The 17,999-nt window shown below is 37.2% G+C and overlaps 1 protein-coding gene across 2 annotated transcripts in view; it reads left to right on the top strand.

The window, feature by feature from the left end:
- CDH13 (cadherin 13) overlaps nucleotides 1-17,999 on the top strand; it is a 550,600-nt gene that overhangs the window by 472,017 nt on the left and 60,584 nt on the right. For both annotated transcript variants that reach the window (XM_009277294.1, XM_019471535.1), the window contains exons 9-10: nucleotides 8,482-8,664; nucleotides 9,652-9,905. In XM_009277294.1, the coding sequence (XP_009275569.1) occupies nucleotides 8,482-8,664; nucleotides 9,652-9,905 (437 nt within the window). The remainder of the gene's footprint in view (nucleotides 1-8,481; nucleotides 8,665-9,651; nucleotides 9,906-17,999) is intronic.

The raw sequence follows: 17,999 nt of genomic DNA, 5'->3' as shown, positions 1-17,999 counted from the left end.
AGATAGCAACTTCAACAATTAAAGAGGACATCTTTTCTGAACCCGTTCCATGTCCAGACAAACCCCAAAACCATGACTTAATCTTGGAATTAGTAGGAGGAATTTGTTGGTTACGGTTCTGACCCATGGAGCAAATGCATCCCACCTGTAACTGGGACTGGCACGTGAAGCAGTCTTGGTGGTACAGGAGAGCTTGCATAAATTCCTTGTAAGTAGGTGGCTTCCACACTTTTTTCTATTAGGAAGGCAGTATGAGTAAGTTCAACCATATATGTTCAGATGTTAATCTTCAGCATCAGAAAAGTTGGTTTGCGTACAAAAAAATCTCTGCTAAAAATGAAAGAGGAGCATTTAACAAGGCCTCCTTCCTTTCCCTTGTGACCATCGTTAGCATAAGTGAGAACTGTGGATTAATGGGGGAAAAAGCCTGTAAAACCTTCCGGCTCCTACAATACAGTGGATGAAAAAGAAAGAAAAATCCAGCTAAGTCTATTCTATTTAAAGTTCGTTCTATTTAAAGAAGACATCCAGCATCTTAGAAAGAAGATAGGCTTAACACTGCTTTTGGTGGGAGGTGCACTGAGGAAGAAATAATACGTAGCTAGGTTGGGTGAATACAGCGCAAGTGGTCTCGTAAAAGTGAAAAGCAGATATCTCCCTGATGCCTAGGCAACGCTGGTGCTGTGACAGGTGAATAGGTGTAGTTTGCTCTTTCAGGCTTGGTCAGACCATCATTTTCTATGATGCTGTTGTTCTAAACATTTTTTTTAAACACAGGTTTGCTCTACGTGGGGGGAAAGAATTTTTGATAGATAAGAAAATAACATCATTATTTCTCTGAGTTTTTCTCAAATGTACCTTAAGTGTAGTAAATATTATAGTGACCTTTTGCTGTCCTCTGTCCACCTGGAGAAAGAGTATTTGTTTTTCTATATGACCATCATTCTAGAAGCATCCATTGTATTTGTGGGTACTTGATTTATTCTAGAAATAATTGAATGCACCTTGTATTTATAGGTGGAAAAGTGAAGAAAAAAAAAAAGAATCCTTTCTAAATTATTTATATATTCTGAAAAAAAAAGAGAGATGTTTATCTTTCTTTTGAATCTTCAGGCAACTGTACTACATTTGATGTATACCCTGGAGGTAACAGGCTTTGAAGCAGGCATTCAACATATGATTAATACATGTTAGAATTATCTTTTTGCCTTCACTCAGTGAGGCCATGAGCTGGGCTGAGAAAGAGTCAAAGTCTAGTGTAAACAAAAGTCTTCGAAATGATTCAAAAAAGTGGCTATTTTCAAGTATCCTTCACCATCGCCTATTTACAGTCCCTGAATGGCTTTTTAGTCTTCTGCAAGCACATAAATGAGAGGACAGGAATACAACATCAGCTCTGAATGGGGTTTCAGCACTGCTGTGGGAAAGAAGGAGAAAAGAAAGTTCTTTAAATTCATTTGTGAATCTTTGGAAGATCTACAGAGTAAGATCCTCGTAAGTTTTCTAAGATTTGTGATGTCTGCAAGAGGGATGGGAGGACTCTTTGCATTGCCACTCTGGCAACTTTACAGGCAACTCTTGCGGCACCCAGCAGGTTATCCATCCATCCATTTTACCTTGTTCTTTTTGCATTCTGTCCCTGCCCTACTCAATTATGAATTCTAATACCTAAGGAGTTCTTGAAGTGGTCCCACTGAATCCCAGAGATAGCTTGGCTTCATCACAATGGGAAACTGCTCACAGAGGGACTTGTACCTGGAGCATGGGGAAACAGCCTGATTAATACTTTCTTGTTTCTTTGTCGCATTACTAGTACTCCTTAGCAGTACTTTTCCAAGCAGACTGATGCGCAGCAAAATGAGATAAAGTCATGTTGAAATTCCCCATGCCTCTTTTTTGATCATTCGTGATTAATATCAATGATATTAAGCATCTTTGTGTTTTTCCATAAAAAGGCACAAATTTATAGAGCCTGCAGAAATTGTAGCCATGTTACAATGAGCAGAATTTAATCTTTGGCCTTCCATTTAGCTAATTAAGCTTTTGGATTTGTTGCTGTTGTTGCAGGCTGCAGCATATAGTGGACAAAAATATTCATTCAGTCTTTCATTATTGAGCAGTACTTTTATTTTGTAAAGTAACTGGTGTGTCCCTTGAAAGATCACAAGGCATTTACAATACATAGCCTGTGAAATTCATTCAAAAGTAAAAAGTGAAAATGCATCCAAAATTATTATGGTCAATTTCATATATTCAGAAAGATTTTTTCTAAGCTACAATTGAATTCTTTCTGTAATTTCACTAGGGAGATGGAAGAATATTATGTACTTGGAAAAAAATATAGAATAAGCTGAAAGAAACACTTTTAAGTTAAGAAATAATATAGTGCCTACGACCCAGCATTATGGCAGTAAGACAATGACAATTGCTAAAGACTGTTTAGGTTACTCATAGCTCATTTGTGTTTTGCATCTAGTTTACACCGTCAAATCCTTGTCATACTATGGTAATGCTTTATATTTACATAGTGTCTTTCATCTAAATGGCTTCCAAAGTGCTTCATATGTTGCTTCATGTACAGCTTACATCAACTGAATCCATTACGTTAATACAGCTATCTCTGTAGTGAAATACAGCAGCTATTTGTGTCCATATAGTAAAGGCTATGCACAGTTTTAAGAGGGAAAATACCTTCAAAATCTGTAGAAGAGATTAGGAAGAATGTAATACCAAGTTACAATTTGCCCTGACCGCAAAACTGGCAATTAAATTGCTCATGAGGAGAGTTCAGTGTAAACCGCAGTTGGTCAGGTCCTCTGTTTTTCAGCCCACCGGGGCCCCGACTAGCAGGCCAGCACATTTGGCCATTGTGCTGAGATGAAAGGTGACTGAAGAATCATCACTATCACTTCATTCGATGCACAAATGTTATGCTAAATATTTCCACCTAGTATTTCACCTGGCTAGTTTGTGAAGTCTGATGAGCTCTGAGTGCCAGATTACTTGGTTTATTCTTAGCCAGCAAGCTGGGCTTTGTGTCCCAGTGAATTCCACAAGAAATGTCCATTACTGACATTTATGAGATTCTCATTCCTGATTGCTTGGGAATGCATACCTTTGTGATCACTCTGAAAATTCATTTGTCCTTGGAGATATTCCAGATACAGGGCTATGGAATATATATTGTTCCCTTAACAAATAAATATTGGCCACTCAGGTGCACACATACTGAATGACAGTGTGCAAAGTAAAAGACACAGACAAAGGGCAAGCAGATTGCAAGAGATTGTATAAGCTTGTCTTCATATTTTCAAGACAGTAGATAGACAAAATATGGTTGCAAAAGCAGTGGACTTCAGTGGCGGAGGACAAATACAATAATACAATTTCCCTGGGGAATTTCTAATAGCGACGTGTGAATTAATATATCCCCTTATTTCTCATCTTTTATGATATATAGATGGGGAAACAAACACGTGGTAGTAGCACAGAATACCTTCAACTGGAATGTCGCCCTGATAAATGCACACTGGCATGCAGTTTTAATTTGTTTGTTCTTGACTGGGAATCACAGCATGCAGAATCTTAATGAGCCATGGGGTAGCGATCACCAATCCCAGACACGTTTATCTTGCATTGTGTTTGCGGCTTGTGGCAGCTCTTTAGTTTGGGTATATCGGTACCCCACTCTGAGACAGTTTTTCAGTGGCTTCATAAAGGTATTAAGGTTATTACTGCATGCTCACGCTGTTGCCGGACAGTAGACATTCGGGTGATTCTGATGCAGTTAAGTTCATTTGTTCCTCTGTGCTCTGAGAAGCCAGTAAATAAAACCTCACTTACTACAGAAGCTTTAAATAAGGCTGTCAGATAAGAATCCAATTTTCATACAGGTCAGGTACCATTTCCAGTTTTGTTTGAGGCTGAGATGGAGTTAGTGCCTGGATTCTCAGGTGATAACATTTTACAAAGTGATCTTTTCATGTATCTGCCCCATGGTGGAAATCTGACATGACTGTTTTTTCCTGAGACCCTACTGAGCCATTTTGCTGTCCCACCAGTTCGCCATAGAGCTCAGTGTGGAGGAGGATTTGGCTCAGTGTTACATTATATCCTGGCTCCGCCAGGAAACAGCTACTAAAATTAAGCTGTGGTTCAATTTGTTTGTTTCCCCACTTGACTTCTCCCTGTAGCTAGCCTTTGATGCAGGCCTAATTATTCTCAGTAGATACGTGCCATGTTGAATTTCCTGTACTCAGTAAGATAAAATTCCTGCCAGCTTGGAACCATGATTTTTCATTTTATCTTCTCAAGCTTTTCACATAGTTTGGAGCAGGCTTGCAAGATGCGGGGAAGGGAGGGGTAGAGTTTGACTGCCGAACCGAGATTCTCTCTGCTGCTCAGAGCTATCCTGGGTGCTGTTACATGGGCTGTATTCTAACACAGTTGTTTTGAAAGTTACTCGTCTCCTTGCTATCCCTTTACTGACTCCTTTGTTGTAAGAAATATAAGCTGCTTGTTTTCATTCTCGGGGACCTCCATCCCTAGCGGAACTGTCTTTGTGATCTCTCACAAGAGTGTCCAGTGGTCGATATCTACTTCCCGTCAGTCCATCATGACAGCAAACATTGCTCACTCATTACATTTTCAAGTCTATTTGTGCTTCCTCACAAGCTACCCTTACACTCTTGGAGGAGCTCTTCATCTACATCCATCACTATATTTCCTTGATGTCTTTCAGTTCCCTGTTAAAAGTTGCATTTGTCTACAACAACCTGATGATTAAGCGTAGACTGCTGGCTGCTATTCACTCATTGTTTCCTTCTAAGTTGTTATCAGTCTGTTTTTCAAGTCTATTTGTGCTTCCTCACAAGCTACCCTTACACTCTTGGAGGAGCTCTTCATCTACATCCATCACTATATTTCCTTGATGTCTTTCAGTTCCCTGTTAAAAGTTGCATTTGTCTACAACAACCTGATGATTAAGCGTAGACTGCTGGCTGCTATTCACTCATTGTTTCCTTCTAAGTTGCTATCAGTCTGTCTGTCTTTCTGTATTTTTTCATAAGCTTTTGGGTGCAGAAAAAGGGGAATCAGGTCTTTTTTTCCTGTGTTTTTAAAACTCTAAATGTGACAGAATTACTAGAATTTCTAGGCTGTATGCATGATAAGCACAATAAATAACGATATGGCATATCACTTCACAGAGCAAGTTAACCTTACGTATTCAAATGCTCAGTTGTAGTAAACAAACATAGCTCCTTCCAGCCAAATGCAACTCTGGCCCAGGGTATTTGCCTTCTAAGTTACTATTTTTTTTATGGGTCCAGATGATAGCAGTTTAAATAAAGTACTGAACTCATCTATTTTATTCTTAATTTATAGTGGTGCTTAGGGGATATGCAGATACTTAAAAAGAGTAAAATCAATTAACTTGTGATCCAATTATTTGTCGTAGCCACTATGGGGTTTTATTTTAGAGCACTGGATCAGACTCTCCCAGTTAAGCACCGTGCTTTGAGAATGTAAACCTTTCATTTTGAAATATGATGAACCTGTGGTTATATTTTCTCTATTTGCAAATCTAATTCCTATTTTTGTCCTTTCATAGTTTTTAAATTCCCTTCTTTACTTTTGTTTTTGAAAGGGACACCGTATAAATATAACAGATTTTTCTAAATACTAGGAAGACTGTTCTTTGTATAAAGGTGGCTGAACAGGCAAAAGAGTTCACCTTCCAGATAATACACCCTGTATTTTTCTGGGCCTATTTCACAGTAGATACTTGTCCTTTGCAATCACAAATCTGTGATTTATTCACTTTTCACATTATAAATTTAGAGAAGACCCATGTGACAACTTCTGTGATTTGATCATTCTGCTTTTCATCCATCTTGAACAGATTTTAGTCTAATGTTCCAGACAGCTTCAAATACCCTCTGTGTTTATATGGTCATTGCTAAAATGCAAAGAATGCTAGGGGTGAGTGTACCACTACGCTTGGAATTATTTGGCTTGGCACAGCCTTTGCTTGTAGACGTTGTCATTTCCTTGATCTGCAGGTGTCAGAAGCTCTGCAGTTTTATGCCCCCAGCAAGTCTATGTGCCCTTTCTGCACTACTAACTCACTGCAATTGAAGCTACTGAGAGCCCTTCCTAAATAAGGAGAAAATAGGAAAGCAGAAGAAAGCCAACCCCAGCTGAGATATCCTTGAATTAGATATCCTTAAACTGACATTCAATATTTTTGAACTAGCTGGCACATCATGGCAACCTTTTCCATCATAGTCTGCCACTGGTGGGGTAAGCATGATAAAATCTCACTGGCTTCACAATTACATATCTGAATAAAATAGCCAGATCTTTAAATAATTTTACCCTAACAGGTCTTACTGTTCCCAAGGTGATCCAGGGAGTATTGAACACTTAATTGAATCAGACTAGTGGATTAAGGAAAAGATTTCTCAGAAGGGTCGATATGAATTAGGAGCAGATGCCCAGTCAAATCTAAGGGTGAGATTCTTTAGGATTAGGTTGCTTGAAGTCTAGTCACCTTTTTACGTAGTTAAATAGGAATTTTTTGGTACTGAACACTTGTTGGGAAAAATTCTGGCCCTTATGGTTCTGATGTTTCGTTTTATACTTGCTCAAGCTGAGACAATATGAAATAATACAAAAATATCCTTCGGGCTAATCGCTTATTTTCAATTACTGTAAGAGGTGTCCAAGTGTGCTTCCAGTGACAGCATTTTGCTGAGCAGGAAGAAATACAATTTTGGTAATCATTCCTCTGTTACTTCCAAGATTCTTAATAGAGCTTTTCTTTTGATTTGTTTCAAAGCAAGTGAAAATATTGTTATATTATCATTTAGAGTTAATTAAACTGCAAATGAGCTTAATGATCGGGCTGAAACAAAGCTCAGTCACAACCTTTTACATATTAATAATCAAAATCAAAAGAATCTTTACATTCTTTGTTAAACATACCAAAGAAGATAGAAATAGCCATTTATTAGTGTCATCCTTTTATAAAATCAAGTTTGAGGCTGGAAAGCTTGAACTGAATACATACACTCAAAATATACAGCTAAATTGAAAAAGGGCTTGAAAATATAAGTCAAATCTATTGGAAGAAATGAAAAAAAAGATAACAACACAGGAAAAGACATAGTTATCTCCTCTGTATTTTACTATGAGGAAATCCATCTTACCTGCTATTTGTCCAGAAATCTATATATTAATAAAATGCCATTTTCTGGATTCAATATTCTCACAAAGTCTTCTGTAGTGTTATGTCTTCATGTGGTCTATAAGACAGAACAAAAGACAGTTTATTCAGGTCTTGAAGCCACTTGGGCGATTTTTTCCCTTGAGTGATATAATGTCACCAGCAATGTAGCTTTTAAGCAGTGCACGTACGGCAAAGCCTATTTGTGTCATTAAAGTTTGTGATTTTGGACTTTTGAACCCTTAATCCCTAGAAATGCTAAGATTTCCTAATGATCTATAATGGTACTGCTGATGTTCAGCACTCCTCAGGATTAGGTACCTTATCGTTCTGGTTTATCCACCTATAAAGCAGGTATTATCTTATCACTCTTATATACAGTGCTTTCAGCACGCCAGCCTCAAGTACTTGAAAGGTGAGGAGTATTATTAAGTCTGACCCTTACAAGCTTTTCCAATGATTTGCTTAATGTTTTTGCTACATAAATAAGAATGATGTTATACACTGTTTGTCTGGATAGTAAATTAGAGAGGATTTTCTCATAGGACTTGGCTAGCTGAATAGTAAAGCAGTGCAACAAACTTCACAAGGTCATAAAAAATTCTTCCACTGAAAAAAGAAAGTAACGATGACTTATAGGTATACAGACAAAGTGGTAGCATGAGGTCCAATTATTTTTGAGTCTCTTAGAGCAACCCCTCCAAAAAACGGTATGGGAACACTTTTTGTGAAAAATGTTTTATGTATTGATAACAGTGTAGTGAAAAATTGGAGTAATTTATGAAAATAATAGTCTGAAATGCAAAACTGGACTATTTGTAAATAATAGTACATTTGAGAATGTACTATTATACATAGTCCCAAGAATGGGCTATGTTAGTCAGCTTCCTCTTCTGCTTAGTATAGTTCCCTTTCTGATAGCATATACACCTATGCAACACTGTATGTAATTTCAGGATTCACTTTTCCAGTAATATGAGATGAACTGTCATCTTGTGATCAGAATCTTCCAAAGCTTAATTCCTATCACATTGCTGCTTATCTGCCATCTATTTAATGGAGAGCAGCTCTAATGTGCTACACTATATTTAATGAGTGAGAATGTATGATATGAAGCCTATAACATTCAGTTTCAGTCAAGGATTACATCTTTCTCATGTTGTGGTAAATAATTAATGCTGGCCTGCATTTCATGTGTGTGTGTGGTCATTAATTGAAAATAGTAACAATTTTCTCTATGTTTTTTTTTCTAGTTTCAAGCCACAGTAAAGGAGGGAGTCACAGGTGTAATAGTAAACTTAACCGTTGGTGACCGAGATGACCCGGCAACTGGAGCATGGAGAGCTGTCTACACCATTATTAATGGAAATCCAGGGCAGAGTTTTGAAATCCATACCAATCCCCAGACTAATGAGGGAATGCTCTCTGTTGTCAAAGTAAGAACAATTTGCAGTTGTACTGTATCATTACTGTAAGGTCCATCCGCTGGATTTACTGCATAAGAGAAGGCACAGCCAGGATAAATTACTCAGAAATATATAGTTGGCTAGCAGCCCTTGTCCAAACAATATGTATAACCCCTTCTTCTGTCACAGTAACCTTACTTCTTTAGTCATAAGGACCTGACTGTTGCTAACTATATTGCCACTGTGCTTAAATAACAGCTAGTTTTGCAGTAAGCATCACAATTAATAGTGAGACTTTACAACACAGTTTTGTTTGTGACAGGCTACAATTAGAATTCAAGCGCCACATTTTCTTGTCAGAGAACACAGATGCAAATACCAGGGAAGTAAGGGATGTGGCTTCAGACTGAACTGGGGAGCCGCCTTTTTTCCCACATTTCTAAAGTCTTATGAAAACATTTATTACCTGTCTTTGTATGAAGATAATCCGATATCCCATGTTTAAAAAAAAAGAAAATAGTCCTGGTTGCTGCCTGTACCAAAATTTTCTCTGTTTGACTTCAGAAGAGGTATTTTCAATTCTAAAGACAAATGGAATGTTTTTCCGTGACAGTGCTTTTCATTTCAAGGTAGAGTTGAGAAAATAGCCTTATCTTACTTATTATAAGTAGCTAGTAAGTATGACTCTGATTTGTTTACTAAATGCATACTACATCATAAATAAGCATGTATATATGAGAATTAAATTATACCTATGAGGTATGGCAAAAAAGTACATGGTGTTGGATAGAGGGGCATCTCCATCTTTCATTAAGTCCATCAAGTTCATTATCTTCAATGCACTTTGTAACAACTATTGTGTCTAATGCTAAACTCTGACCGGGTATCAGATGTGAGGAATGTTGTTGTCCCTTTCTGGCTAATTCTGTCTTCTGCAAGTTTGCAATGGGGTACAAGGAAAAAGTGTTAAGTACTGGTTTTGCACCTTGCACTCTGATTTGATGATATGTTTTACAGCCTTTAGACTATGAGATTTCGGCATTTCACACGTTGCTGATCAAAGTAGAAAATGAAGACCCGCTGATTCCAGACATAGCCTATGGCTCCAGTTCCACAGCAACAGTTCAGATCACTGTTGAGGATGTGAATGAAGGCCCGGTTTTCCACCCAAACCCAATGACAGTGACAAAACAAGAAAACATCCCTATTGGCAGTGTTGTGTTAACGGTAAATGCCACTGATCCAGATACTTTGCAACATCAGACTATCAGGTGAGTGCAGTACCCTCTAATTTTCATCCATCAGAAAGTGAGTATGTCTTTTGTGCCCAAGAATTTGCCTGCCAGTACAGAATTAAATTGAAGTTGTTTGGGCTCTACGTAATACGTGGCAATTTTTTTTTTTTCCTACAATGAAGAGATTCAGTATGATGAAAACAAAGAACTGCATTAGACGGGGCAATAGTTTTCCAGGCTATGGGATTACTGCAGTAGAACAATCGAGTGTCAGGAGCAACAGACATAGCTTTACGTGGTGTTTCAAAATGACTTTTAACCAGCTTGTTTATTCCTCTTCCTTCATGAGAGCCAGAGAAAACATGTAAAAATTGAAAATGTGTATAGAAATAATTTATGTTTTACATATAGATTAATCAGTTTATGATCATTTATAATGTCCCTCACTGAAATAATGACCGTCCATCCACATTCAAGGGCTGGGAAAATATTTCCCAGTGAGACACTGAAGCTACTGTAAGCTAAGACTTGGCCTTGCCCAGATAGATGAAAGTAAATTATTATTTCTGTGCTATGATAATGTAATCCCACATATGTGCCATGTCACAAGGAGCAAACCTAGGTGTTAAGTGGTGCCATCATCTTATAGTTTGATCCACCTGGTCTGGTCTTTTGTTTTTAGCTTTGTTGAAAAATGAAAGATTAACCACTTTCTTCTCTAATACTAAATTGACTTTCCAGGCGGCTTTTCTCAGCATTTGAGAATTGCAGGTTAGGCAGTAAAACTAAAAACTACATCTGTGCTTAATTTTCGTTCTTACTTGTGAGTCTGATTTCCCCTAGATATCAATGTATATAAAAGGGCATAAACATCTTTGTGAGAATGACTTCAAAGCTTTACCTGAACAATGTGCACTATATCATGGAAGTAGATTTCTCTACTAACACTGGATTATTTAGCAGTGATTGTGCACTTCTTAAAGAAGGTCTGACATATGTACAAAAAAAGAAAGCTACTGATCTTGAAGATGTTCTCTGTCAGTAACAAATGTTAGTAAGCATGCCATTGCAAAGGACTGCACTGACAGCCTTGGATTCGAATGATGAGAAGGTGAATTTAAGCAGGTGAGTGTGCTCATCTCGAAGGAAGGAGGAAAAAGGCAAGGCAGATAATTAAAAGTTTCAATTTGCTGCATCGCCTCAAAAATACCTAGTTAATGGAGTATGAATAGTTCAGTTTTTCTCTATCAAAAATATCTGAGTTCTGCCATTGAAATAACAGTTTATCTGAAGGATGATTCTTAGCATATGTCTTTCCCCTTGTTTTCTAAATTTATTTATTTACAGAATGCATTTTTATTCCTAATTTTAGTTTTTGTTCAAAGGATTCCTTATTACATTTACTATGGTCACACAGATTTGTCTATGGATGGAAAAACTATGGAATTTCTATTTCTTGTCAGATGCAGCAATATGACCCTCAGCAGCGTTACTCAGAACCTGGTTTGTAGGGAAAATATATTTATTCCCTTTGGGGTTGGGACTGAGTTTAAGAAACATAATTATTGAAGTTCTCCATAACTTTATGTATTTTCATGGGAGATAAAAAAAGTCATATTAATTATTGTAACAGTTGATTTTGTGATGCTAAAAGAGAAAAGCCAAGAGAATATAAGGATTTGGTTATCAAAACCAACAATCCAGAAACCATTATCTGAATTTTTCCCCTTGACCTACTGATTTTGCTGAATTTCACCTAATTACATTGGCACTGAAATTATAGGACATACCAATGAGTCACTGAAAACTCAAAGTTAGCTTTAAGTATTGTGCGTAACCAGCTAAGTGACATAAACACTTTTTGCAGTCCATCACATCTCACAACTGGCTGCAGAAGAACTCCCAAATCTTGACTATAACTAGCTCATAATCTATAAGTTAGAAGAAAATAATGCAAGTGTAATGGAAATCTGGGAAATAGTGGGATGATTCAGGAAAGGCTAATTTGACTACCTGTATGTCCTTCTTTTGCTAAAATAACAGGAAAGCATAAAATAGCATTTTTAAAAGATGCTTTTAACACTGACAGGTATTGTTGAAACACGTAGCTACTAGCAGTGAAAAAGGAAGACTGTAGTATATGAGAGCAGCATCTGCAATTAAGGATAGTGTAAAATTGCACGTATAAAGGCCAAAGCTACTCACTAGTTTGGGTCTGGCAGAAATGTTTCCTTCTAAGTTCCTACAGGCAGGCATGTATTTAGAGTTTGGGCCTAGGTCCAGGCCTTTTCTAGAGAATGCATACCAAACTGCATGGTTCTCAGACTATGCTGCTATAAATTATATCATCAGGGTCCTTACTATGATTATACTGGTAAAATAAAGGCCAAGCAGGCACAATACAGACTTTTAAATGAGATACTATGCTAAATATCGATGACCACGAGCAAGCAATGTTTTGTGTCTGCAAAAAGCAATGAATACCAGATTTGTATTGTGTGTGCTGTGTGAAAAATGTACATCACCCCCAACAAAGTATCTATCTGTTCAAAATGTACAGACGGATACAACCAGAACAACAACAGAGAATTAGTAACGTTACTTTTTACTATTTCAACCTATAACAACTGAGATATGTCTAACTGCAGGGATATTTTTAGTTAGTTTTCTGTGTAAAACTTGTAGGAGGGTCTGATGATTATTTGTAATCGGGAAATTTAGTTACCCTGCTAGATATAACATAATAAATGCATTTCAAGAACCATGAATAGTGTACAGAAACCATTTGTGCCATTGTCCACGTCTAGATTGAATTTATTCTTTCAACATTGCATATCTGAATCAGATTCAAATTACTTATCTCTTTGAAAAACGTGGCTTACTTTGTAAAAATTCCTAAAGACAGCTGTACTTTTGAAGCAATTTTCTTTCTTATTCTTCAGCTTGAAGTATTTTTGCAGACTGAGAAAGAATTTCATTTAAAAGCTCAAACAAGTTGACAAAAATGTATTACACTGAAAAAAATATGACTCCAAGTATTTGCGAGATTCAAAAGCACATACCTTGAGCTCTAGCTATTTGTCTGCACATGATTAGCAGTGAACTTTCATGGTGTCAGCTCTTCTCTGATCTACTGATGTTAACATTTTGAAGAAACTCAAGGTAGAGGTAGAAACGTCATCCTGGAAACGAGAACCGTATGCTCATATTGACTAGCTAAATAATGTAGGCATCAAGTTTAATCTTACTCTAAATTATACCTGTTTAAAACTATGTTAATGCTGACTTTCACAACTATACCCAGATCTATGATTTCCTATGAAAAGTCTGCAATGAATATAGTGAGCTTTGGACTATGGATGTTGTAGAAAGGAAGGAAGGAGCAGACAGAACCAGTGTTTTCTCCTGAACACATACCTTTGGAAAGTAATGTTTGTTCTGCTGTGATCACTCCCAGAAAGAAAAGGAACCTGTTCAAGTTGGATCACATTTCTTAGATTCATTAACCTATTTTTTTTTTTAAGTGTTTAATTCCCTCTACAGTTTCCAACTTTTTTAGAATTAAAAAATTAAAGAAATCCAGCAGGCCCCATTTTAATTATAACCCAACAATTTATTAATAGATCAGTAATGAAGTTTCTGAAATTTGATTTCTTAATCAGGGATCATTGTTATTTCTGTGCCAGATTTAAGAGTTTAATTTTGGGTGCTTCTTCCCAACCTCTGAAATTTTAATCAGAAGTTTCAAGTGTACATGTCAATGAGAAGTTAAAGGCCAAATTTAATAACATTTTCTACCTTGGGAAATTAAAAGAAAAGCCTCACTCTCTGAAATCCATTATTAACACTAGATCTTAATTAAACACCGTTACGGTCCTCAATATTTTGTCTGTGTGAAGAGATTGGTTTCAGTATTTTTTCCTTTTTTGGATTCAACAAGTCCAGAATATTCAATAGTTAGACTTTTAACTATGCGTAAATAAGTTGTTTACTGCAGTGTATTTGTAATTTTTAATTAAAACAATGTTGTTCCTTGGTTTCATGGTTTATCATGGCAATATATTTTTATTACCTACTGTGCTCTTGGATTTTAAATTATTTATGTAAATATATTATTGCGGTATTTATTCTCAGTAAGCAATGTGACTCAATGCTTCAGAAATATCTTCACAAGAAAAGTTTATTATAGCTCTAAAGTGTATCTAATTCATTACGTAGAATTAAAATGCAGCATTTGAAACTGGAGAACTTAGAAACGGAACCCAAACTGCAGTGAGTTTCATGGGAATATGAAAGACTGCCAAAAATATCTGAAGCAATAAGATACATATTTGTGTGTGTGTGTCTGTGTGTGTGTAATTTTTTTATCTGCACCTGAATCCAGCTGACCCCATATAGTATAAGTGGCTTCTGGAAGCGTAGGTACATTGTCTTAGAGGTGAAGTCTCAACTGTTGTAATTTGAAAGCCAATTTTTTGCTTGGAAGTTGACATCCTTTTATTTGATTCTGGTCTCCTTATATCACCGTATCATTAATTTAGTGGAATTACACAAATGTGAAACCAGTAAATCTCCATTTGTTTGAGATTAATCATTTCAGATTAGAATAGCCTGTGATGGATCCAGCGACCCAGCTGCCTGTTAACCCGCAGCCTGGACGTTTGACTGCTATAGCACTGCCATTTTACTGGCTGTGTTTGATAGCTCTGCTAGTCTGTAAATGGAAGGAAAGTCATATTTATTATTGTCATCATTTCCAAATAACAGCTACTGGTCTGTCCGAAAGGTGGATAGACTGTTTCTCTTTACATAAAGTGCATTTTTGTATACTGCAAACTAAGTGTATATATTAATGAGGCTTCATCCTTGAACATCAGACCATGGGGATGATAAGGCTGAACCTAACAGACACTGAATTAAGTGGTCACATTTTTTTATTTGTCATTTCACGAAGAGCCACTGGACAACGGACTGGATATTGACTTTGGGAAGAGGAACTTTTACTACTGGGCTGCATTTTGCTTTGGGGTCATCATAACTTTGGGGTCGGTGCCTATGGAGGTGGTGGAAGTCAGTGGAAATGTTCCAGACTCTTACTGGTGGCAACCATGATCTACATACTCTTTGTCAAAAAAATGATTGCCTAAAAATCTGTAAAACAGTGCTGAAACTACACTGAAGTGGGATTTCTTGTTCAATGAGTTTCTTCCAAATCTCAAATACTTGAGAAAACTAAGAATTCACTGGAAAAAAGCAAGTTTACTCCTGTTACTTCTCTTTGCTGCCAATCACCACCCTTACATGTAGTGAATATATAAGCCATGAATTGCAAAGACAATTCAAAAAGCCTTTTTCATGTCTCTTGCCAGAATTTTTTCAGAGATCCTGAACCCCCTCTGAACAAGGAGGAGGCTTCACATCATGTTCCCCACAAACACTTAAGGGATCAATTTTGCATACTTTGTTGCACATCAAGCCTTTTTAAAGCACTTTTGTTGCAGGTGGAGGTCAATAAACTTGCTTTTTGGGATACACTACAATCACTTACAGAAATACTATATAATAAGAGAGGGATAGAAAGTCTTAAAGAGTGAATGCTTATGAAGTAACACAGTCATTGTTAAATATGTCTCCTAGAGTCTGAAGGACTTGTCTTTGATTCCTAACAACAGGAGATTTGTTTTCCTTGTGCAGACAGAAGTATAGTTCTATTGTTATAAATGAATGGCTGAGCCATGCTCTCAGCATGCAGCGCCAGAGTTTTTCACTGTAAGTTACACCCAAGAGCATCTCAAGTTGGCTCTGCAGTTTTATTTATAGCCTGCCTGAAGCCAGCCATTGGGAATTTGTAGCACATCTCTAGATCTGAAGTTGCTGTATATTGGATAGTGCAAATTGTTTTTGTTTTCTTTTTTCTTTTTTAAGTTAGAAGGAAAGCCAGGTACAGAGGGAATCTGCTCAAAGCAGAAAGTTTTTCCTCTTCTGTCTTTCCTGCAAAATTTTGAAACACAGAAACACTAACTCTAGAGAGCTGCATGTATTGGGGTATCCAGTAAGCAATGCCAGAAAAGGAGAGATTTAATCACTTCTGAAAGAAAGAACTTGACCAATTTCCTCATGCTACACAACTACCACCTATAATTGCAGGTACTCACTAGTCAACCGTCAGCTCAACAGTATTCTACACAATAGCCTTTTTACTGAAACTGTTTCTTGAATGTGTTAATACTGTCTGTGTAGGTAATCACTGTGAGATATATATATATTACTATCATAATATTAATATCTGAAGGGAAAAATTAATGAAAAAATGCATTGTCTTTTTTTTTTGTTGTTGTTGTTTGACCAAACTGACTTCCACTTTTTGTTTACTGAACAAAGTATACAAAACCCTCTTTCTCCATACAGCACACTTATTAGGCCTACAGCAAGATGGGAAAGAAGCAAAATTGTTTCTGGAGTCATACTGGACCTCCTTTATTCTCCTCTTATATCCATGACCACACCAGTGTAACTCTGGAAGGGTGATAATGGCTTAAGAGTAAAATCAGGCCCCATTTTTCCTGTTCAGAAGATGACTTGTAGCTGGCCAGCACTGTGCAGATATATCACTGAGTCTGAATTAACGTGGAGGAAGCAGCTGGTAAAAAAAAAAAAAAAAGGCTCTGGTGGGAACTACTGAGATGAGACTGAAGAGAATAAATGACTGGCGTAAAATCCCAGTGCCAAGAGAATTAAAACATCTGCCAAATCTGGAAACTATGTCCTATAAAAGCTGTGGACAGCATCTAACTCTGACCATTCAGGAAAGCCACTTTCAACTCTGTCAGCTTCAATATCGGAGCTATGCTATTACAGGACCTTCTCTTCCTCAGAGTAGTGAACAGATGTTAATAGTCTGCTTCCCAAAGTCTGTTATTCAGTCCTTTTATTACTCATAGGCATTCCCTGGCTTGCTTAATTTACAGCCGGCCTGTCAGCACCTCCCTTTTAGCACCTTGGAGAGTCCCTAGGAGTCCTTGACTTCTCAGTTGCTTCTAGTGTTTCTCTTAGTGGTGAACACCTCTAAGTCTCCCCCATTGTTTCTTTTTGCCCTCTTCTTACTGATATTCTCTGTCTCTGTGTTGGGGCAGATGTTAGGCCTCTTCTTTCCTTGTCTGCTTTTGTATATCTTAATTTTTAGTGCTTAAGGACGATCCCATCTAACCAGTTGGTGCTAAGCTTTGGTATGCCGGCTTTTGCCTTGCAGGGAGGTGGGGAAACTCCCATGCTTGCTTTGTCTTATCCATGCTAACATCTTGTCTTACTGCTTGGTTCTTCCTAGCAGTTGCCAAGGTTTGGGAGGAAAGATTAATGTACATAAACAGGTTGCTATAGCACCTGTTTTTATCTTACCCTCTCATAGTAGAAAAGGAGGGAGAGCAGAGAGCAAATTTTCACCCAGGCTGAATGAGGCAGTTCTCCTGAAGAACAGTGTCCTTTTCCTGAGAAAATGATGATTAATCCCTCTCTCTTTGATTAGTCCCTGAAATAGCAGAAGTGTCTGAATTAAATTATTAAAGACTACCTAAAGCAAGGGTCCCAGGAATTTCAATCCAGAGATTCATAGTTTTGCAGGGAACCCAGCTACCTGAAGCCAGACTTTGTCATTCCTGACAATACTTGACAGAAGATTGTATTCCTAAAATTTTCCATCTGCTTTGCTCTGTTGGCATAAATCGTACTTAATATGTTGATATTAAAGCTATAGATGATAGAATTGAGAATCTGTGTTGCCATGTAATCAAATAAACCATATAAACCAATTTTAACTTCCCTTGATATTACCTTAAGAATTCCAAATTCTTGATTAATAAGGATGAATGTAACATTTAAGGGGAGTTTAATTAGACCCTCTGTCTTTATCCTGCATAACAATATTATGCCACATTATGATTTCAACCATGTCAGCACTCAGAATGAATGGCTGTGAACTGTGAAATTATAGGGCACATTTTTCATGTCACTGCCTAAACAATATTGCAGATCTTCTTGAGAAATCTAACAATAGGATATATCAGTCACAAGTTATGCTTGCAGTGGAAGTCAGGTCTTGACAATAACTCACTTTGTCATTACTGTTCTCTTCTA

Source organism: Aptenodytes forsteri, unplaced genomic scaffold (genome assembly GCF_000699145.1).
Source record: "Aptenodytes forsteri isolate BGI_AS27 unplaced genomic scaffold, ASM69914v1 Scaffold50, whole genome shotgun sequence".
Lineage (NCBI taxonomy): Eukaryota > Metazoa > Chordata > Aves > Sphenisciformes > Spheniscidae > Aptenodytes > Aptenodytes forsteri.
This window is presented reverse-complemented; position numbering and strand designations above follow the sequence as displayed.